The sequence below is a fragment of the Chiloscyllium plagiosum genome, unplaced genomic scaffold (assembly GCF_037043375.1).
Source record: "Chiloscyllium plagiosum isolate Xiang-an unplaced genomic scaffold, Cpla_swu_hap1 HiC_scaffold_8, whole genome shotgun sequence".
NCBI classification, from domain to species: domain Eukaryota; kingdom Metazoa; phylum Chordata; class Chondrichthyes; order Orectolobiformes; family Hemiscylliidae; genus Chiloscyllium; species Chiloscyllium plagiosum.
This window is the reverse complement of record NW_028270146.1, coordinates 5684212-5702989: the sequence shown is the minus strand read 5'-3', so window position 1 is coordinate 5702989 and position 18778 is coordinate 5684212. Positions and strand designations below refer to the sequence as shown.

The following is an 18778-nucleotide window of genomic DNA, read 5'->3' as shown; positions in this document are numbered from 1 at the left end:
CTCTCCCCACACCCACACACTGACACACACACACACACACACACACACAAATGTACAGACATAGACTCTCCCACACACGCACACACTGACACACACACACAGAGACACAAATGTACAGACATACAGACTCTCCCCACACACGCACACACTGACACACACACACACACACAGAGACACAAATGTACAGACATACAGACTCTCCCCACACACACAGACACAAATGTACAGACATACAGACTCTCCCCACACACACAGACACAAATGTACAGACATACAGACTCTCCCCACACACACAGACACAAATGTACAGACATACAGACTCTCCCCACACACACAGACACAAATGTACAGACATACAGACTCTCCCCACACACACAGACACAAATGTACAGACATACAGACTCTCCCCACACACGCACACACTGACACACACACAATAGTACGTCTGCAGCAGAATGAAGTCACTGTTCACTCCAGCTGATTTGAGCACTGAGTGTGTGAAGCAATGACATTATAAAAACACAGCTCCCTGCTAAATACGGGATCCTGCTTCACAGGATCTCTCTGGGCTCTAGACTCAAATATAACCAGCAGATGCCTACCTGAAGAATCAGCAGCGTGCTGCATGTCCAAGGTGAGGGAGAGAGAGAGGGGGAGAGGCCTCACCTATCAAAGCAGGCTCGACCCTACAATCTACGTGCACACAACACTGCACAAGGCAAATGGTTCTCCCCCAACCCCCTCGATTTCCCCTCCTCCAGCCCAGATTGCACCACCTGCCCCTCCCCCCACTCTCAGGTTTCAGTGGAATTTCAAAAGGTACCAGATGCCAATTGTCAGGGGAGGGAGCCACAAAATCACCTCCAGACACTTGTAAACAGACTGTGAGGCAGTCAGTGAAATGCTGGGACAATGGAGCTGACTCGGCTGGCAGTGTGCAGAGAGACTGGGCCCCAGCCTGAACCAATTCCACAGCAAACAGCTGATCCCAGTGAGTGTCAGTCACGCGTCCCTGCACAATGTAACACAATTCAGCTCCATCACTGCAAACAACACATTCCCCGAGAGAAAGCTCACACACACACACGCGCGCAGCTTCTGTCTCCACACAGAGTAACACAGCACACATACAGGTCAGTCACCTACTGAACCCGGATGAGTTTCCCATCCCTGGTATTCCTCCCGCACCCTGCATTCCTACCTCAACCCTGAGCCCTGTAAATATTACAAACAAAAACAGACATTGCTGGAAAAGCTCAGCAGGTCTGGCAGCATCTGTGAAGAGAAGTCACAGTTAGTGTTCTGGGTCCAGTAACCCTTCCTCAGAACAGGTCACTGGACCTGAAATGTTAACTTTAATTCCTCTTCACAGATGCTGTCAGACCTGCTGAGCTTTTCCAGCAACTTGTGGTTTCGTTTCTGATTTACAGCATCTGCAGTTCTGATGGGTTTTTACTGCCCTGTGATTATTTTCTGCTTCTCTTGGGAATCTAGATCAGAGCTACTCGCTGTGTGATTCCCTCTAATCGCTGTCAATCACAGTCCAACCTTCTGCCTCAGTGACTCCACCAAAGCATCTCAAAACTCTGAGCAGCATTTCCATTTCCCCTCACAATCTTATCTGTCTATCACAAAATCGTTATAGTGCAGGAGACTATTCAGTCCATTGTGTCTGCACTAGTAACATTATCTAGTTTTCTTTGTTTTGCTACTACCAATCCTGACTTTCTAGTTTTGGTAAATAGAATTAAGGAGAATCCAATGGTTTTTTACAAAGACATTAAGGACAAATGGGTAACTAGGGAGAGAATAGGGCCCCTCAAAGATCAGCAAGGAGGCCTTTGTGTGGAGCCACAGAAAATGGGGGAGATACTAAATGAATATTTTGCATCAGTATTTACTGTGGAAAAGGATATGGAAGATATAGACTGGAGGAAAATAGATGGTGACATCTTGCAAAATGTCCAGATTACAGAGGAGGAAATGCTGGATGTCTTGAAACGGTTAAAGGTGGATAAATCCCCAGGACCTGATCAGGTGCACCTGAAAACTCTGTGGTAAGTGAGAGGAGTGATTGCTGGGCCTCTTCCTGAGATATTTGTATTATCGATAGTCACAGGTGAGGTGCTGGAAGACTGGAGGTTAGCAAACGTGGTGCCATTGTTTAAGAAGGGTGGTAAGGACAAGCCAGGGAACTATAGACCGGTGAGCCTGACCTCGGTGGTGGGCAAGTTGTTGGAGGGAATCCTGAGGGACCGGATGTGTGTGTATTTGGAAAGGCAAGGACTGATTAGGAATAGTCAACATGGCTTTGTGTGTGGGAAATCATGTCTCACAAACTTGATTGAGGTTTTTGAAGTAACAAAGAGGACTGATGAGGGCAGAGCAGTAGATGTGATCTATCTGGACTTCAGTAAGGCGTTCAACAAGGTCCCCCATGGGAGACTGATTAGCAAGGTTAGATCTCATGGAATACAGGGAGAACTAGCCATTTGAATACAAAACTGACTCAAAGTTAGAAGGCAGAGAGTGGTGGTGGAGGGTTGTTTTTCAGACTGGAGGCCTGTGACCAGTGGAGTGCCACAAGGATCAGTGCTGGGCCCTCTTGTCATTTACATAAATGATTTGGATGCGAGCATAAGAGGTACAGTTAGTAAGTTTGCAGATGACACCAAAATTGGAGGTGTAGTGGACAGCGAAGAGGGTTACCTCAGATTACAACAGGATCTTGACCAGATGGGCCAATAGGCTGAGAAGAGGCAGATGGAGCTTAATTCAGATAAATGCGAGGTGCTGCATTTTGGGAAAGCAAATCTTAGCAGGAGTTATACACTTAATGGTAATGTCCTAGGGAGTGTTGCTAAATAAAGAGACCTTGGAGTGCAGGTTCATAGCTCCTTGAAAGGAGAGTCGCAGGTAGATAGGATAGTGAAGAAGGTGTTTGGTATGCTTTCCTTTATTGGTCAGAGTATTGAGTACAGGAGTTGGGAGGTCATGTTGCGGCTGTACAGGACATTGGTTAAGCCACTGTTGGAATATTGTGTGCAATTCTGGCCTCCTTCCTGTTGGAAAGATGTTGTGAAATTTGAAAGGGTTCAGAAAAGATTTCCAAGGATGTTGCCAGGGTTGGAGGATTTGAGCCATAGGGAGAGGCTGAACAGGCTGGGGCCTTTTTCCCTGGAGAGGTTTACAAAATTATGAGGGGCATGGATAGGATAAATAGGCCAAGTCTTTTCCCTGGGGTGGGGGAGTCCAGAACTAGAGGGCATAGGTTTAGGGTGAGAGGGAAAGATATAAAAGAGACCTAAGGGGCAACGTTTTCACGCAGAGGGTGGTACGTGTATGGAATGAGCTGCCAGAGGAAGTGTTGGAGGCTGGTACAATTGCAATGTTTAAAAGGCATTTGGATGGGTATATGAATAGGAAGGGTTTGGAGGGATATGAGCTGGGTACTGGCAGGTGGGACTAGATTGGGTTGGGATATCTGGTCGGCATGGACAGGTTGGACCAAAGGGTCTGTTTCCATGCTATACATCTCTATGACTTTATAACAGCTACTGCATGTCCTTGATAAGTATGTACCTGTCAGGCAGGGAGGAAGCGGTTGAGCAAGTTGAATCTCTTGTCAAGAGGAAGAAGGAGGCTTATACAAAGATGAGACATGAAGACTCAGTTAGGGCGCTTGAGAGTTACAATTTAGCCAGGAAGGACCGAAAGAGAGAGCTAAGAAGAGCCATGGATGAACATGAGAATGTTTGGGAGGTAGGATCAAGGAAAATCCCAAAGCTTTCTATCAGTATGTCAGGAATAAAAGAATGACTAGAGTAAGATTAGAGCCAGTCAAGGACAGTAGTGGGAAGTTGTGCGTGGAGTATGAGCAGATAGGAAAGGCAGTAAATGAATATTTTTCCCCAGTGTTCACACTAGAAAAAGACAATGTTGTCGAGGAGAATACTGAGAGACAGACCATTAGACTGGATGGGAGTGAGGTTCACAAGGAGGAGGTGTTAGCAATTCTGGAAAGTGTGAAAATAGATAAATTCCCTGGGCCCGATGGGACTTATCCCAGGATTCTCTGGGAAGCCAGGGAGGAGATTGCAGAGCCTTTAGCTTTGATCTTTATGTCGTCATTGTCTACAGGAATAGTGCCAGAAGACTGGAGGATACAAATGTTGTTCCCTTGTTCAAGAAGGGGAGTAGAGACAACCTTGGAAATTATAGACCAGTGAGCCTTACTTCAGTTGTGGGTAAAGTGTTGGAAAGGGTTATAAGAGATAGGGTTTATAATTATCTACAGAGGAATAAGTTGATTAGGGATACTCTGCAAGGTTTTGTGAAGGGTAGGACGTGCCTCACAAACCTTATTGAGTTCTTTGAGATGGTGACCAAACAGGTGGATGAGGGTAAAGCGGTTGATGTGGTGTATCTGGATTTCAGTAAGGGGTTTGATAACGTTCCCCACGGTAGGCTATTGCACAAAATACAAAGGCATGGGATTGAGGGTGATTTAGCAGCTTGGATCAAAAAGTGGCTAGCTGAAAGAAGGCAGAGGGTGATGGTTGATGGGAAATGTTCATCCTGGAGTTCAGTTACAAGTGGTGTACTGCAAGGATCTGTTTTGGGGCCACTGCTGTTGGTCATTTTTATAAACGACCTGGATGAGGGCGTAGAAGGATGGGTTAGTAAATTTGCGGATGACACTAAGGTTGATGGAGTTGCGGACAGTGCCAAAGGATGTTGCAGGTCACAGAGGGACATAGATAAGCTGCAGAGCTGGGCTAAGAGGTGGCAAATGGAATTTAATGTGGAAAAGTGTGAGGTGATTCACTTTGGAAGGACTAACAGGAATACAGAATACTGGGCTAATGGTAAGATTCTTAATGGTGTGGATGAGCAGAGAGATCTCAGTGTCCATGTATATAGATCCCTGAAAGTTGCCACCCAGGTTGATAGGATTGTTAAGAAGGCATACAGTGTGTTAACTTTTATTGGTAGAGGGACTGAGTTCCGGAACCATGAGGTTATGCTGTAGCTGTAGCTGTACAAAACTCTGGTGCAGCCGCACTTGGAATACTGCACGTAGTTCTGGTCACCGCATTATAGGAAGGATGTGGAAGCTTTGGAAAGGACTCAGAGGAGACTTACTAGAATGTTGCCTGGTATGGAGGGAATGACCTTCGAGGTTTACAAAATTATGAGGGGCATGGATAGGGTAAATAGACAAAGTCTTTTCCTTGGGGTCGGGGAGTCCAGAACTAGAGGGCATAGGTTTAGGGTGAGAGGGGAAAGATACAAAAGAGACCTAAGGGGCAACTTTTTCACACAGAGGGTGGTACGTGTATGGAATGAGCTGCCAGAGGATGTGGTAGAGGCTGGTACAATTGAAACATTTAAGAGGCATTTGGATGGGTATATGAATAGGAAGAGTTTGGAGGGATATGGGCCAGGTGCTGGCAGGTGGGACTAGATTGGGTTGGGATATCTGGTCGGCATGGACGGGTTGGAGCGAAGGGTCTCTTTCCATGCTGTACATCTCTATGACTCTATGACCTGAGGCTGTTTTAGTTTGAAAGAAGGTTGAGAGGTGACTTAATTGAGACATGTAAGATAATCAGAGAGTTAGATAGGGTGGACAATGAGAGCCTTTTTCTCGGATGGTGATGGCTAGCATGAGGGGACATAGCTTTAAATTGAGAGGTGATAGATATAGGACAGATGTCAGAGGTAGTTTCTTCACTCAGAGAGTGGTAGGGGCACTGCCTGCAACAGTAGTAGACTCACCAACTTTAAGGGCATTTAAATGGTCATTGGATAGACATACGGATGGTAATGGAATAGTGTCGGTTAGATGGGCTTCAGATTAGTTTCACAGGTTTGTGCAACATTGAGGGCTAAAGGGCCTGTACTGCGCTGTAATGTTCGATGTTCTACGTAAGTTTGACTTGTTTGATACTGCTGTTGAAGACTGGAAAGAATTTGTGAGTTTTTCCTGAGCAAATGAAAAGCAAAGAAGTTTAAAAGAGATGTGTGAGGCAAGTTCTTCACACAAAGGGTGGTGAGTGTCTGGAACATGCTGCCAGGGGAGGTGGTGGAGGCAGGCACAATCACAGCATTCAAGAAGCACCTGGATGAATACATGAATAGGAAGGGATTAGAGGGATACGGATCCTGTTAGTGATGACAGTTTTAGTATAGAAGGGCAAAATGTGTCAGTGCAGGCTTGGGGGGCTGAAGGGCCTGTTCCTGTGCTTCCTTCTTCTAATAAGTAATTCTCCTGACAGCTTGTGGACCCACAGCTTTTTCAGTTATTAGGAGCCTCACTATCCCTGAGGCAGCAGATACTAAAATGTTTCAAGAGTTGACTGATTTTGTTCAACTCCAAGCCTCTTCTCGTTCTGAGACGCTATCAGTTTTCTTCTGCAGTTTGACTTCCGGGGAAATCTGTATCGGGAGTTTTGACAAAGGTTACGATGACTGGCAGAGGCATGTGACTTTGGGCTATCCCTGAATGAAATGCTGAGAGAGCATTTGGTATGCGGGGTTAATGATGTAACTATGCAAAGGTGCCTACGAGCTGAAACACAACTGAACTTCAAACTGGCACTACAACTGGCCTTACCATTAGGAAGTGTGACAAGTGGAGCACGTGTGCTGTACAGTATCCTGATGGAAGTGGACATCCCCACCTGTCCAAACAGAACTACAGGGCATAGGTTTTAGGTGAGAAGAGAAAGATATAAAAGGGATCCAAGGGGCAACTTTTTCACGTAGAGGGTGATGCGTGTATGGAATGAGTTGCCAGAGAAAGTAGTGGAGGCTGGTGCAACATTTAAAAGGCATTTGGATGGGGACATGAATAGATCAGATCAGAGTGGTGCTGGAAAAGCACAGCAGGTCAGGCAGCATCTGAGGAGCAGGAAAATCGATGTTTCGAGCATAAGGCCTTCATCAGGAAAGGGCTTCCCAGAGGGTTTAGTGGTAAGAACCCATTCAGCTGCCTTTCAGATTGAGGGCCCTAGCTGACCTCTCCATTTGTTCCTTTGTGCTGACTTTCAGTTATTTTCATTCCTGATTTTTGTCTCTGAAAAGATTTCCATCACTGATCTTTGTCTGGAGTTGTTGTTGGTGATTTTAAGAGGTTGAGGGATGTTTCGGGGTGAGTAACAGCCTCCATCCTTTGACACCACTCTCATGTCTAACAAGGATTGATAGGTTACGATCAGAGTCTCCACAATTTCTAGCCTTCTTTCCAATTAGCCATTGATTCTTCTTAAGTTAGGTTGTTGTTTTTCCTGACCTATAGTCATACTGTCTATAGCTAGAATGTAGCTTTGTTTTTCATTTCTCTGTTCCCTAACTATAGATTGTACCTAGGTACTCTATACCTAAAACAATGCTGTAACTGGTGACTTATACTCATTTGAGTACATGTGACAATAAAACTAATTCCATTCAGAATTAGGCCACTTTAGTTGAGCTGCTTCAATGAGTTCATGGCTGATCTGATAATCCCCAACTCCACGTTTCTGCCTTTTCCCCCTAACCCTTGATTCCCTTCCTGATTACAAATCTGTCTGTCTCAGCCTTGAATATACGAACTGACCCAGCATCGACAGCCTTTCCCTCAACACTCTGAGACACTGCCCGTCCAGACCAAGTGAGTTCTTGACTTTCAGCTACGCCAACAGTAAGTTGACCCCGTTTACCAATCTTTATTCTGTTCAAAGCATAACTCCCCTCCAGCTTCCTTGTCTCTGTGAAGTTCTTACTTTTGACCTCAGACACACCCTCTGTCTCCTTGTCCCCAATCAGTCCCACTTTTTTCTGACTCCTCTTTGTTATTCAAGTGTCTACTAAATAGCTTTGTCTTTCATTTTGTAATTGTTTTTATTCACTCATGAGATGTAGGAATCTCTGGTCAGTCCATCCCTAACTGTCCTGCAGATGGTGGGAGTGAGCTGTCTTCTTGAAATATTGTAGTCTTTGCTGATCTATTCTCACGGTCTCTTTTGGCCCTTTACCTCTGCGTTTTCTGCCTTTAGTTCTGGGCTGTATGAGCTGTACATGCCATTAGACTCCTCTTGCTGTTTCAACTTAATCCCAACACTTTTAATCAACCAAAGAGCTCCTTCTCCTGTTCCCCTTCACATGAATGTGTCTACCCGGTACCTGAACTATCTGAAAGACTTTTACACCACTGAGGTTAAACGCCAGCTCGTGGACACCTCCTCCTACTGCCCACTTGACCATGACCCCACCTCCCACCACCAAACCATCATCTCCCAGACCATCCATAACCTCATCACCTCAGGGGATCTCCCATCCACCGCCTCCAACCTCATAGTCCCACAACCCCGCACCGCCCGTTTCTACCTCCTGCCCAAAATCCACAAACCTGACTGCCCCGGCCGACCCATCGTCTCAGCCTGCTCCTGCCCCACCGAACTCATCTCTGCATACCTCGACACAGTCCTGTCCCCCTTAGTCCAAGAACTCCCCACCTACGTTCGGGACACCACCCACGCCCTCCACCTCCTCCATGATTTGCGCTTCCCCGGTCCCCAATGCCTTATCTTCACCATGGACATCCAGTCCCTGTACACCTCCAGCCCCCATCACGAAGGACTCAAAGCCCTCCGCTTCTTCCTTTCCCACCGTACCAACCAGTACCCTTCCACTGACACCCTCCTTCGACTGACTGAACTGGTACTCACCCTGAACAACTTCTCTTTCCAATCCTCCAAACCAAAGGAGTAGCCATGGGCACCCGCATGGGCCCCAGCTATGCCTGCCTCTTCGTAGGAAATGTGGAACAGTCCATCTTCCGCAGCTACACTGGCACCACCCCCCACCTTTTCCTCCGCTACATCGATGACTGTATCGGCGCCGCCCCGTGCTCCCACGAGGAGGTTGAACAGTTCATCCACTTGACCAACACCTTCCACTCTGACCTCAAATTCACCTGGACCGTCTCAGACTCCTCCCTCCCCTTCCTAGACCTTTCCATTTCTATCTCAGGCGACCGAATCAACACGGACATTTACTATAAACCGACCGACTCCCACAGCTACCTAGACCACACCTCCTCCCACCCTGCCCCCTGTTTCATTATCATCCGTATGTCTATCCAATGACCATTTAAATGGCCTTAAAGTTGGCTAGTCTACTACTGTTGCAGACAGTGCGTTCCACACCCCTACTACTCTCTGAATAAAGAAACTACCTCTGACATCTGTCCTATATCTATCACCCCTCAGTTTAAAGCTATGTCCCCTCATGCTAGCCATCACCATCCGAGGAAAAAGGCTCTCATTGTCCACCCTATCTAACTCTCTGATTATCTAACATGTCTCAATTAAGTCACCTCTCAACCTTCTTTCAAACTAAAACAGCCTCAGGTCATAGAGTCATAGAGATGCACAGCATGGAAAGAGACCCTTCGGTCCAACCCGTCCATGCCGACCAGATATCCCAACCCAATCTAGTCCCACCTGCCAGCACCCGGCCCATATCCCTCCAAACCCTTCCTATTCATATACCCATCCAAATGCCTCTTAAATGTTGCAATTGTACCAGCCTCCACCACTTCCTCTGGCAGCTCATTCCATACACGTACCACCCTCTGTGTGAAAAAGTTGCCCCTTAGGTCTCTTTTATATCTTTCCCCTCTAACCCTAAACCTATGCCCTCTAGTTCTGGTCTCCCCAACCCCAGGGAAAAGACTTTGTCTATTTACCCTATTCATGCCCCTCATAATTTTGTAAACCTCTATAAGGTCATTCCCTCCACACCAGGCAACATTCTAGTAAGTCTCCTCTGAGTCCTTTCCAAAGCTTCCACATCCTTCCTATAATGCGGTGACCAGAACTACATCCTTGTAAATCTTTTCTGGACCCTTTCAAATTTCACACCATCTTTCCGATAGGAAGGAGACCAGAATTGCACGCAATATTCCAACAGTGGCCTAACCAATGTCCTGTACAGCCGCAACATGACCTCCCAACTCCTGTACTCAATACTCTGACCAATAAAGGAAAGCATACCAAACGCCTTCTTCACTATCCTATCTACCTGTGACTCCACTTTCAAGGAGCTATGAACCTGCACTCCAAGGTCTCTTTGTTCAGCAACACTCCCTAGGACATTACCATTAAGTGTATAAGTCCTGCTAAGATTTGCTTTCCCAAAATGCAGCACCTCGCATTTATCTGAATTAAACTCCATCTGCCACTTCTCAGCCCATTGGCCCATCTGGTCCAGATCCTGTTGTAATCTGAGGTAACCCTCTTCGCTGTCCACTACACCTCCAATTTTGGTGTCATCTGCAAACTTGCTAACTGTACTTCTTATGCTCGCATCCAAATCATTCATATAAATTATTCATGATGTCGATGATGTGACAGGGTTTAAATTTGAATGAATGCAGCATTCATCACTGACCGTGTCAACATCACAGGAGTTTGGCCAGAGGAGAGACCCCGAAGGAGATAGCGCTGGGGCAGGTGTGGTATTCTCAGTCTCTGCACTAGTGTCGGTAATATCCGAGCAAGCTGTGATAGCTGCAAAATTGGCTCTGGTACACTCTGACCGCTCTCCGACTGAATCCCGCTCCGATACACTCTGCAGAACATGGCCCAGTGCTGGCTCTTTCCTCATTAGGGTGGACATACACAGAGCAAGAAACCTCTCTTGCACATATTTCAGGAATTCCTCTTCCTGGTACATTTACAACATTTAAGAGGCATTTGGATGGGTATATGAATAGGAAGGGTTTGGAGGGATATGGGCCAAGTGCTGGCAGGTGGGACTAGATTGGGTTGGTATACCTGGTCGACATGGACGGGTTGGACCGAAGGGTCTGTTTCCATGCTGTACATCTCTATGACTCTCTGCCCTTCACACTGTCAGTGCCCCAGCCTGTGTCATGAGAACACAGCCACTTGAGCCAGTCAGTCAGTTGGATGACACACTCACAGGACTGTCTCTCCCAGTGTTGATGCAGAGTGCTCAGTCGAGACTCTGTTAAGAGTTGTTCCCAGGGTCTGATGTTTCTTTATGTTTTGAGGCTGGAAGGATACGGACACAGAGACTCCTCTGGTGGGGCTGGGCTTGAAGGCCAGGTGCTGAAGGCAACAGATGTCTCCATAGAAAAGCTGCTGGGGTTTGGCTTAACCCAGTGAAAAGGATTAGCGTGCGCTGTGTCAGACACTCCCCTGATCATCTGTCCGTGTTGAGATTGTGTCACTGGGCCCCTCCTTCTGTCAGCTGCATGGTATGTGGTAATTAGCAGCGTACCTTAGGGAGACTTACTGCTTCAGCAAGGACACAGTGGGTGTTCACTGGGACCAGCTTTAAATCCAGCTACCAGTGTCCGAATCCACTTTAGGTGGAGATAGGTTCTCTCTCTGGTACCGGAGTTTGTTTTAAATATAGTAACAGAATTCTGCAGCAAAGATTGACTGAAGAGTTATAAATGTTCCATTTGGTCATTTGACTGAAGGGATGAATGCAGTTAGTTCAAAATATTAATCCCTTTTAGTAAGAATTTCTCATTCTCAGCACTGACCCTCCGACAGTGCAGCACTCCCTCAGCACTGACCCTTATACAGTGCGGCACTCCCTCAGCACTGATCCTCTGACAGTGCGGCACTCCCTCAGCACTGACCCTCATACAGTGCGGCACTCCCTCAGCACTGACCCTCATACAGCGCGGCACTCCCTCAGCACTGACCCTCTGACAGCGCGGCACTCCCTCAGCACTGACCCTCTGACAGTGTGGCACTCCCTCAGCACTGATCCTCCGACAATGCAGCACTCCCTCAGCACTGACCCTCATACAGTGCGGCACTCCCTCAGCACTGATCCTCCGACAATGCAGCACTCCCTCAGCACTGACCCTCATACAGTGCGGCACTCCCTCAGCACTGATCCTCTGACAGTGCGGCACTCCCTCAGCACTGACCCTCATATAGTGCGGCACTCCCTCAGCACTGACCCTCATACAGCGCGGCACTCCCTCAGCACTGACCCTCTGACAGCGCGGCACTCCCTCAGCACTGACCCTCTGACAGTGTGGCACTCCCTCAGCACTGATCCTCCGACAATGCAGCACTCCCTCAGCACTGACCCTCATACAGTGCGGCACTCCCTCAGCACTGATCCTCCGACAGTGTGGCACTCCCTCAGCACTGACCCTGCAACAATGCAGCACTCCCTCAGCACTGACCCTCTGACAGTGCGGCACTCCCTCAGCACTGACCCTGCAACAATGCAGCACTCCCTCAGCACTGACCCTCTGACAGTGCGGCACTCCCTCAGCACTGACCCTCCGACAGTGTGACAGTCCCTCAGCACTGATCCTCCGACAGTGTGGCACTCCCTCAGCACTGATCCTCCGACAGTGTGGCACGCCCTCAGCACTGATCCTCCAACAGTTCGGCACTCCCTCAGCACTGACTCTCATACAATGCGGCACTCCCTCAGTGGCGTTCTCTCAGTCCACCCTCAAAAGGTTAGTAATCCTTTAGTACCCTGTCAGATTTTAGCTCAGTTGGGTGGATGGCTGGTTTGTGATGCAGAGTGATGCCTACAGCGTGGGTTCAATCCCAGACCGGCTAAGGTTACCCTGAAGCACCCTCCTTCTCAACCTCTGACCTCGCCGATTTCCTCTTAAACCCTTCCCACTAATTGGTGATCCTGGAACGACACATATTAAACCGACACATCATCTTTCATGTCTGTTCATATTTTTGTGCTGAAGATTGAGAGTTCCCAACAGCACTATTCCACCTTCCATTTCTCTCCCTCATATTTTTAAATGTATTATGCTGTAATGTTTAATGTCCTGCCTTTTTTTGTAGTTATGACTCTACAATTCCTGTCTGGTTCCCCCAGCACATCACACATTACCTGTTGCATCCTTTCTTAATTATGGACACTGTATTACCACAGATATTTTAATTCATATTTAACAAGATTGTTTCTCACTCAACATTGCCCCTGTGTCTAAACTCTGTTCTTTAATATTCCTCTTTCATTTGCCATCAATGTCCTGTTTTCCTTCTTTACAAGGGAAGGGCAGGTGATGGTCTTGTGGTGCATCATCGCTGGGCTGTTACTCCAGAGACAAAGAATGTGTTGCTGGAAAAGCAGAGCTGGTCAGGTAGCATCCAAGGAGCAGGAGAGTCAACGTTTCGTGCATCAGCCCTTCATCAGGATCCAGAGACCCCGGAAATATTCTGGATACCCTGGTTCAAATCCCACAGTGGCTGGTGGTGGGATTGGAAATCATTGAAATTAAGAGTCTACTGATGACAATGAATCCATTACCAGGAAAACTAATCTGGTTCACTAATCCCCTTTAGGGAGGGATACTACCATCCTTACCTGGTCTGGTCTGCACATGACTCCAGACCCACAGCAACGTGGTTGACTCTTAAATGCCCTCTGGATAATTATGGATGGACAATAAATGCTGGTTTAGCCAGCAACTCCCTCAACCTGTGAATGATTAAGCTCAAAATTCCTCCCCACGTCACTGACACCATTTATAAGGCAGGATGGGGTTCTACTCACTTCCACCTCTCCATTATCCTCACAGCTTGCTCTTGTCCCTAACCTTTAACCACCTGGTCCTTCACCTTCACCCCCCCGCCCCCTCCCCCCCCCCCCCCCCACCCTTCCTTTTGCCTTACCTGGCCTCAATGACTTCACGGAGGTGTTGCCAGTTCCTGTTGATGAGATTAAGTTTGTTGTCGATCTCCGGTGCTTTCGATGGGCTGCTGGCTTTGATCAGTTCATCCCCAAGTTGTTTCAGCTGCACCTTATTCCTGTTGTAGAGGTTAATTTCCCCCATGCAATCCTAAAACAGAAAGCACAGCTTACAGCACAGCGCCAAACCTGAAGGAGAACAAATAGCTCACCTGTATAATTTTGGGGAATCACTAAGTTTGATGCATGACGTAAGGAAATTACACATAAACTGAGTTGAGACAGTCAGTCTAAAAGGTCTGTAAGACCTGATTAGTTGCAAGACCGTTTCCAGGTCCAAGTTTCATTAAATTTATCAAAATAGGTACAAAAGAAATGACACTTAATAAAAGAGGGAAGCCAATTGGAGTTCCAGATGCCCCTGACCATGGGCGGGGGAGTAATGGGGAGCAAGGGCCAGTCAGCAGTAACCCTCAATGGTTTGGTACACGACACAAAACCTGCAGACAGAATGACAACTACAGTCAACAGGACAAAAACAGTCAACCAGGAACTCAGAGCTGGTTTTCCACTGTGTACTGACTGTCAGAAGTCAGGGCTGAGGGAGCACTGCACTGTCAGAGGGATAATGCACTTGAACACCAAGATCCCTCTGTCCCTCCACACTGCCAAGAATCCTGTCTTTAATCCTATATTCAGCATTTGAGTTTAGACCTTCCAAAATACATCACTTCTCATTTATCCAGGTTGAGCTCCATCTGCGATTTCCCAGCCCAGCTCTGCATCCTGTCTCTGTTGCGCTGCAGTCTGCAATAGCCCTCGATACTATCAACGGCACCTCCAACCTTTGTGTCATCGGCAAATTTACTAACCCACCCCTCAACCTCCTCATCCAAGTCATTTATAAAAACTACAAAGAGCAGAGGCCCAAGAAAGAAAATAGGGAATTCCCCGGCAATTACAGATCAGTAAGTCTCACGTCTGTCGTCTGCAAGGTGTTAGAAAGGATTCTGAGGGATAGGATTTATGACCATCTGGAAGAGCTTGGCTTGATTAATTGCAGTCAGCACGTCTTTGTGAGGGACAGGTCATGCCTCACAAAACTTATGAAGCTCTTTGAGGATGTTACTAGACAAGTTGATGAGGGTCAAGTGGTGGATGTGGTGTATATGGAGTTCAGCAAGGCATTTGATAAGGTTCCCCATGTTAGGCTCATTCAGAAGGTCAGGAGGAATGGGATACAGGGGAACTTAGCTGCCTGGATACAGAATTGTCTGGCCAACAGAAGACAGTGAGTGGTAGTAGAAGGAAAATATTCTGCCTGGAAGTCTGTGGTGAGTGGTGTTCCACAGGGCTCTGTCCTTGGGCCTCTACTGTTTGTAATTTTTATTAATGACTTGGATGAGGGGATTGAAGGATGGGTCAGCAAGTTTTCAGATGACACAAAGGTTGGAGGTGTCGTTGACAGTATAGAGGGCTGTTGTAGGCTGCAGCGTGACATTGACAGGATGCAGAGATGGGCTGAGAGGTGGCAGATGGAGTTCAACCTGGATAAGTGCAAGGTGATGCATTTTGGACGATCGAACTTGAAAGCTGAGTACAGGATTAAGGATAGGATTCTTGGCAGTGTGGAGGAACAGAGGGATCTTGGGGTGCAGGTACATAGATCGCTTAAAATGGCCACCTAAGTGGACAGGGTTGTTAAGAAAGCATATGGTGTTTTGGCTTTCATTAACAGGGGGATTGGGTTTAAGAGTCGTGAGATCTTGTTGCAGCTCTGTAAAACTTTGGTTAGACCGCACTTGGAATACTGTGTCCAGTTCTGGTCGCCCTATTATAGGGAAGATGTGGATGCTTTGGAGAGGATTCAGAGGAGGTTTAGCAGGATGCTGCCTGGAATGGAGGGCTTATCTTACGAAGAGAGGTTGACTGAGCTCGGACTTTTTTCACTGGAAAAAAGAAGGAAGAGAGGGGACCTAATTGAGGTGTACAAGATAATGAGAGGCATAGATAGAGTTGATAGCCAGAGACTTTTTCCCGGTGCAAAAATTGTTAACACGAAGGGTCATAGTTTTAAGCTCTTTGGCGGAAAGTATCGAGGGGATGTCAGAGGTGGGTTCTTTACGCAGACAATTGGAGGAGCATGAAATGCGTTGCCAGCAGCAGTTGTGGAAGCAAGGTCATTGGGGATATTTAAGAGACTGCTGGACATGCATATGGTCACAGAAATTTGAGGGTGCATACATGAGGATCAGTGGTCGGCACAACATCGTGGGCTGAAGGGCCTGTTCTGTGCTGTACTGTTCTATGCTCTATGTTCTAACAGAGCCCTGCGGGACACCACTCACCACTGACCTCCAGACAGAACAGTGTAGTTTCTCCTTTACAGATTGGCACCCTCAATGGGTTAACATCATCCCAAATTGTTTAGTTGATACATCTACATATTCCTAAAAATTCCATAACATACCAATACCGATATAGGCATGATTGCAAACCACAGAAAAACCGGAGGAGGGAGCATAGTCGTCATGTCTCTGGATTAATAATCCAACATGGGTTCTAACCCCAGCATGGTAGGTGTGAAATATTAATTCAATAAAAATCTGGAATTAGAAGCCAGTCTAAAGGTGTCCATGATGCCAGGGCTGATTATTGTAAAACAATCTGGTTCACAAATGCCATTTAGAGGAGGGAATCTGCCATCCTTGGTCTCGATCAGAGTGGTGCTGGAAAAGCGCAGCAGGTCAGGAGCAGGAAAATCAACGTTTCGGGCAAAAGCCCTTCATCAGGATTGCCCTCCTTACCTGGTCCGGCCTACATGTGACTCCAGACCCACAGCAGCGTGGTTATCTCTTTCCTGCCCTCTGAAATGCCATTCAGTTCAAGGGTAATTAGGGATGGGGCATAGTGCTGGTCTAACCAGGGACTCCGACATCCCAGGAATGAATAAAACGTTAAAATACATGAAAGCTCAAAATGTCTACTCTAACATAAATGAGTCTGTTACATACTCCAATTTACAAATATAATCCATTTTTAAACATAGCCATGTCCTTGTGGAACTTTGTTTTTGAACCATGAAGTATTTTCACATCTGTTAGCCTAAGCTTATGTTAATTTGGTGCATAGAAACAGCCATAAAACCCAAAATCTATTTGCTCACTTTTGACTGGATTGCTCTTGGTCTCTGGCAGAAGTGAGCACTGCAGATGCTGGAGATCAGAGTCTAGATCAGAGTGGTGCTGGAAAAGCACAGCAGGTCAGGCAGTATCCGAGGAGCAGGAAAATCGACATTTCGGGCAAAAGCCCTTCATCGGAACGTCGATTTTCCTGCTCCTCAGATGCTGTGTGACCTACTGTGTTTTTCCAGCACTGCTCTGATCCTGCTCTTGGTCTATGGCTATTCTGACAGAAAGAGTTTTCATTACAAAACACAATTAAACAGAATACAATTTTTTAATTCTTCAATTGCTTAATTGGGTCATAATCATGGAAAATCATTAATCCAATATTTTTCAATCCAGTAAATATGCCAAGAATCAGTCTGCCCTGATATCACACATAATGCTCCTGATATCGGTTACTCCCATTTCAATCATTTCAACCCATTTTTCTCTTGCATTGCAGCTTGAATTCATTTTTCAGATTTGACATTAACATTTCCCAACAATATGTGCGGCATGATGGCTCAGTGATTAGCACTGCTGCCTCACAGCGCCAGGGACCCAGGTTCGATTCCCGACTCAGGTGACTGTCTGTGTGGAGTTTGCACATTCTCCCCGTGTCTGCGTGGGTTTCCTCCGGGTGCTCCGGTTTCCTCCCACAATCCAAAGATGTGCAGGTCATGCTAAATTGCCCGTAGTGTTAGGTGCATTAGTCAGGGGGAAATATAGGCATGGGGAATGGGTCTGGGTGAGTTACTCTGTGGAGGATCGGTGTGGATTTGTTAGGCCAAAGGGCCTGTTTCCATATGGTAGTGAATCTAAAAAAAAAAAACTTGCATTTATCTAGCTCTTTTAATGTTACAAAATGAACATGGGTTTCACTGGAAAGACGTTGGCCATTGAACTGCACGAGGTAATACATGGACAGGTGACCAAAAGCATGATCAAACAGGTTGGGTTTTAAGGAGCATCTTAAATGCTGAATGAGGGAAGGGAGGAGGCAGCGTGGGGCAGGGGGGGGGGGGGGGGGGGGGGGGAACGGGAACGTGTGCGCAGGGGGAGAGGGTTGTACAAGGGAACTCCAGAGCTTGGAGCCCAGGCAGCTGCAGGTGCAGGCACTAACGGCAGAATGATTCAAATCAGAAAGGCGCCAGAGACCAGAATGAGAGGGCTGTGGGATTGTAGGCCGGGGAGTGAAGGTAGACATAGGGAGGAGGCAAGGCAATGGAGAGATTTAAAAACAGGGATGTAAGTTTAAAAACCAAGGTATTGCTGAATCAGAACATTAAATAAGTAGTGTAAACCGGAGGTGGTGATGTGGCTCCTGTAGTCTGCTCAGCTATTAATAAGATGGCAGGTACCGCTACCCAGTAGCCTGCTTCTGCTCCCTAGCGTAATAAAAATCTATCCATCTGAATTTTGAAATGATGACCCTGAGACCTAATAGTTTCCTCTTTTATTTTGGGGGGTGGTGGGCAGGGGAGGTATGTTGGAGGGGAAGAGGTGGAGATTGTTATTCCCCCTTCATGTAGATATGTCCCTCCTGATATTACTGTCAAACAGCTTCACTCTAATTTGAAAAGTAATGCTCCTTATTCCGGACTCAATTTACCTGCTCATTTCATCATTTAAAAAATACTTATTTCGATCACCTTTTGACTACAGACACACAAACCAATACACTGCAAACTATCCTTAAAACTTATGGGCAGCTCTAATATCATTGTAACATGATTACATTTCTTAATCAGTTGTAAAGACTTCCTGAGGATGTAAATGGTACTATAGAAATGCAAGTTCGTTCTTTCTCTCTGTTTATTTCCCATCTGCCTGAGTCTTCTTTGTTAACCTCCAGCAACTTCCAAATACACAGCCTCTTCCATTTATAAGGACAAGGGCAG

At 46.7% G+C, this 18778-nt stretch overlaps 1 protein-coding gene across 1 annotated transcript in view; it reads right to left on the bottom strand.

The window, feature by feature from the left end:
* Positions 1 to 18778, bottom strand: part of LOC122547709 (uncharacterized) — a 609753-nt gene that overhangs the window by 147006 nt on the left and 443969 nt on the right. The window contains exons 74-75 of the mRNA XM_087989511.1: positions 16181 to 16247; positions 13695 to 13861 (exon numbers count right to left, since the gene is read on the bottom strand). Of these exons, the coding sequence (XP_087845637.1) occupies positions 13695 to 13861; positions 16181 to 16247 (234 nt within the window). The remainder of the gene's footprint in view (positions 1 to 13694; positions 13862 to 16180; positions 16248 to 18778) is intronic.